This window comes from Lethenteron reissneri, chromosome 69 (assembly GCF_015708825.2).
Source record: "Lethenteron reissneri isolate LAM-NWPU_2019-01 chromosome 69, ASM1570882v1, whole genome shotgun sequence".
Lineage (NCBI taxonomy): Eukaryota > Metazoa > Chordata > Hyperoartia > Petromyzontiformes > Petromyzontidae > Lethenteron > Lethenteron reissneri.
Genome location: NC_083847.1, coordinates 1,569,088 through 1,573,617, shown reverse-complemented (window position 1 = coordinate 1,573,617; position 4,530 = coordinate 1,569,088). Strand labels below are relative to the sequence as shown.

The 4,530-nt window shown below is 48.2% G+C and overlaps 1 protein-coding gene across 2 annotated transcripts in view; it reads right to left on the bottom strand.

The window, feature by feature from the left end:
• Window positions 1–3,045, bottom strand: part of LOC133360722 (acetyl-CoA acetyltransferase, cytosolic-like) — an 18,665-nt gene extending 15,620 nt beyond the window's left edge. The window contains exons 1-2 of one of the 2 annotated variants that reach the window (XM_061579509.1): window positions 2,966–3,045; window positions 2,159–2,230 (exon numbers count right to left, since the gene is read on the bottom strand). In XM_061579509.1, the coding sequence (XP_061435493.1) occupies window positions 2,159–2,204 (46 nt within the window). In that variant the 5' untranslated portion in view covers window positions 2,205–2,230; window positions 2,966–3,045. The remainder of the gene's footprint in view (window positions 1–2,158; window positions 2,231–2,965) is intronic. The other variant, XM_061579510.1, reaches the window with a different exon arrangement.
• Between the last annotated feature and the right edge of the window lie 1,485 nt (window positions 3,046–4,530).

The following is a 4,530-nucleotide window of genomic DNA, read 5'->3' as shown; positions in this document are numbered from 1 at the left end:
AGTCTCTGTGTGAGTCTGTGGGTCTCTGTGAGTCTATGGGTCTCTGTGTGAGTCTGTGGGTCTCTGTGTGATGAGTCTATGGATCTCTGTGTGAGTCTATGGGTCTCTGTGAGTCTGTGGGTCTCTGCGTGAGTCTGTGGGTCTCTGCGTGAGTCTGTGGGTCTCTGTGAGTCTGTGGGTCTCTGTGAGTCTGTGGGTCTCTGTGAGTCTGTGGGTCTCTGTGTGTGTCTATGGGTCTCTGTGTGAGTCTGTGGGTCTCTGTGTGAGTCTATGGGTCTTTGTGTGAGTCTACGGGTCTCTGCGTGAGTCTGTGGGTCTCTGTGTGAGTCTGTGGGTCTCTATGTGAGTCTCTGTGTGAGTCTGTGGGTCTCTGCGTGAGTCTGTGGGTCTCTGCGTGAGTCTGCGGGTCTCTGTGTGAATCTGCGGGTCTCTGTGTGAGTCTGTGGGTCTCTGTGTGAGTCTGTGGGTCTCTTTGTGAGTCTGTGGGTCTCTTTGTGAGTCTGTGGGTCTCTGTGTGAGTCTGTGGGTCTCTGCGTGAGTCTGTGGGTCTCTGCGTGAGTCTGTGGGTGTCTGTGTGAGTCTATGGGTCTCTGTGTGAGTCTGTGGGTCTCTATGTGATGAGTCTATGGGTCTCTATGTGATGAGTCTATGGGTCTCTGTGTGAGTCTATGTGTCTCTGCGTGAGTCTATGGGTCTCTGTGTGAGTCTATGGGTCTCTGTGTGAGTCTGTGTCTCTGTGTGAGTATATGGGTCTCTGTGTGAGTCTATGTGTCTCTGCGTGAGTCTGCGGGTCTCTGTGTGAATCTGCGGGTCTCTGTGTGAATCTGCGGGTCTCTGTGTGAATCTGCGGGTCTCTGTGTGAGTCTGCGGGTCTCTGTGTGAATCTGCGGGTCTCTGTGTGAATCTGCGGGTCTCTGTGTGAGTCTGCGGGTCTCTGTGTGAGTCTGTGGGTCTCTGTGTGAGTATGTGGGTCTCTGTGTGAGTCTGTGGGTCTCTGTGCGAGTCTGAGGTAGTCAACATCTCGCCAGCGTGGCGATTGGGGGGGTCGGGATCGAACCCACGACCTCCTGTGTACCAGGCGAGGTAGTCAACATCTCCTAGCCACTGTGATGTCAGGGACGGGATCGAACCCACGACCTCCTGTGTACCAGGCGAGGTAGTCAACATCTCATAGCCACTGTGGTGTCAGGGACAGGATCGAACCCACGACCTCCTGCGTACCAGGCGAGGTAGTCAACATCTCCTAGCCACTGTGGTGTCAGGGTCGGGATCGAACCCACGACCTCCTGTGTACCAGGCGAGGTAGTCAACATCTCATAGCCACTGTGGTGTCAGGGACAGGATCGAACCCACGACCTCCTGCGTACCAGGCGAGGTAGTCAACATCTCCTAGCCACTGTGGTGTCAGGGTCGGGATCGAACCCACGACCTCCTGTGTACCAGGCGAGGTAGTCAACATCTCCTAGCCACTGTGGTGTCAGGGTCGGGATCGAACCCACGACCTCCTGTGTACCAGGCGAGGTAGTCAACATCTCCTAGCCACTGTGGTGTCAGGGACGGGATCGAACCCACGGCCTCCTGTGCACCAGGCGAGGTAGTCAACATCTCACAGCCACTGTGGTGTCAGGGACGGGATTGAACCCACGGCCTCCTGTGCACCAGGCGAGGTAATCAACATCTCCTAGCCACTGTGATATCAGGGACAGGATCGAACCCACGACCTCCTGCGTACCAGGCGAGGTAGTCAACATCTCCTAGCCACTGTGGTGTCAGGGTCAGGATTGAACCCACGACCTCCTGTGTACCAGGCGAGGTAGTCAACATCTCCTAGCCACTGCGGTGTCAGGGTCGGGATTGAACCCACGACCTCCTGTGTACCAGGCGAGGTAGTCAACATCTCCTAGCCACTGTGGTGTCAGGGTCGGGATTGAAGCCACGACCTCCTGTGTACCAGGCGAGGTAGTCAACATCTCATAGCCACTGTGATATCAGGGACAGGATCGAACCCACGACCTCCTGCGTACCAGGCGAGGTAGTCAACATCTCCTAGCCACTTTGGGGTCAGGGACAGGATCGAACCCACGACCTCCTGTGTACCAGGCGAGGTAGTCAACATCTCACAGCCCCCCCTCCCCACTCAGTGAACATTGGAGCGAACCGATGGGAGTGCGAACGGCGGAGACGATGACGACGTCGTCCTTCATGGCTCCACGTTGTGTCCGGCTCACTGCTGGGTGGGGAGGAGGGGGAGGAGGGGGAGGGATTAAACCATATGAGCTATAAAGCGCTTCTGTTACAACGTTAAAGTGTCAGTGTTCATGTATTCGGTATAGCCCCGTGATTGATGCAGCTCTTGACTCGGGGTGCAACCAAAACATGAATAAGAAACATAATCTTCGGTAAAGTCACGTAGAAGGGAAATAATAAAATAATAAAAATGTAACAAAATAAAATCCGTACGACGTTTCGGCCGCAACGCAAGCATCCTGCGTTGTGGCCGAAACGTCGTAATAATTTTATTGTTTTATTTTATTATACTCTTAGGTTTTTTTTTCGGAGGCAACACGAAACGTCGTAATTTATTATTGTATTTCTATTATAATTAATATAAAAAAAGTGTTATTTATGTATTTATTTCCCAACGTGACTTTACCGAAAAAACCTAAGCGTATGAATCATTGCAGTCACGAAAGCTTCAAATCTAGAATTGTTTTAATATTTTTATTATTTCCCTTCTACGTGGTGACTTTATCGAAAGAACCAAGAAGATGAATCAGTCACGAAAGCTTTACATCGGAAACAAGAAAACGTCCTAAAGTAACCGCACGCAACGGAAAAAACAGCGAAATAAAATTAAAAGATGTAACAACAACGACGTGATTTAAAGGGGTGCGAAACATAGGTGAAGTGTGGACGCGTACGCTTATATAATGTACAAATATTAAAGATTATAACGTCGTCTTACCAATTCAGTTGAGTCCCACTGCGCTCAGAGCAATGGGCGATCTGAGCTGCTTTGCACCCGGACGTACCGCGAGCCACGCGTCTGATTGGTCAACTCCCTCGCGCGAGCTCATGAATATTCATGAGACGGGCGATGTAGGGGCGTGTCTTCAGCCGGGCGGTTATCCAATCGGCTGCGAGGATTACGACGGCCCACGGTGAATGGGCGTGGCTTCGGATCGGTGATCCAATCAGCTCTCTTCTGCGTGTTGTTTATCTCATGAATATTCATGAGACGGGCGATAGAGGGCGTGTCTTCCTGCTGGGGCTCTTAGCCAATCAGCTGCGAGGATTATGACAGCCCACAGTGGGGAAGGGCGTGGCTTCAGCCAGTTATCCAATCAGCTCTTACCTCGTTAAATAAATGAATATTCATGAGATGGACGATATGGAGGCGTGGCTTCGGCAGGCTCTTAGCCAATCAGCTCTTGCGATGGACGTGGAGACTCTTATCCAATCAGCTGCAAGGATTATGACAGCCCACCGTGACTATGGGCGTGGCTTCAGGCGCATTGTTATCCAATCAGCTCCTCTTCCAACTCATGAATATTCATGAGACGGACGATAGAGGGCGTGTCTACTGTGGGGCTCTTATCCAATCAGCTGCGAGGATTATGACAGCCCACCGTGACTATGGCCGGTGGCTTCGGTCTGTTCGACCCCGAACCTGACGAATGCCTGCTGCTTTATATTTGGAGTCTGTGCGTCTTTAGTTCTTTCGGTAAAGTCACGTAGGGTATAAATAAAGTAAATCACGACGTTTCGATCGCGACACGAGCAATCATAATCATCATCATGAGGTGGGTTAACCACGGCAAGAGAATTTGAGCAAAAAAAAAATGTATTGCAATAAAATTTGAGCAAAAAAATTCTAGCAAGAAGATTTCAGCAAAAAAAATTATTGCAAGAAAATTTTAGCAAAAAAAAATATTTATTGCAAGAAAATTTCAGCAAAAAAATTCTAGCAAGAAGATTTCAGCAAAAAAAAATTAATGCAAGAAAATTTGAGCAAAAAAAATTTATTGCAAGAAAATTTGAGCAAAAAAAAATATTTTTGCAAGAAAATTTGAGCAAAAAAAATTCTAGCAAGAAGATTTCGGCAAAAAAAATGTGAGCAAAAAAATTTATTGCAAGAAAATTTGAGCAAAAAAAATTATTGCAAGAAAATTTGAGCAAAAAAAATTCTTGCAAGAAAATTTCAGCAAAAAAAATTCTAGCAAGAAAATCACAGCAAAAAAAAATATTCTTGCAAGAAAATTTGAGCAAAAAAATTTTCTTGCTGTAGTTTTTCCCACCTGACGATGATTGCTTGTGTTGCGCCCGAAACGTCGTGATTTAATCTACTTCATTTAATACCCACGTGACTTTACCGAAAGAACCAAAGAGTTTGTGGATCCCTGCAGAAACGAAAACTTCAAATCGAGGCTGTCTGCGCGTCCCTTCTCAGGATCAACATTTGTACTTATTTGGCTGATGCTAATTTCCACGGGATGATGATGATAAGCCGACACGTCGTTGAGCTGTCAT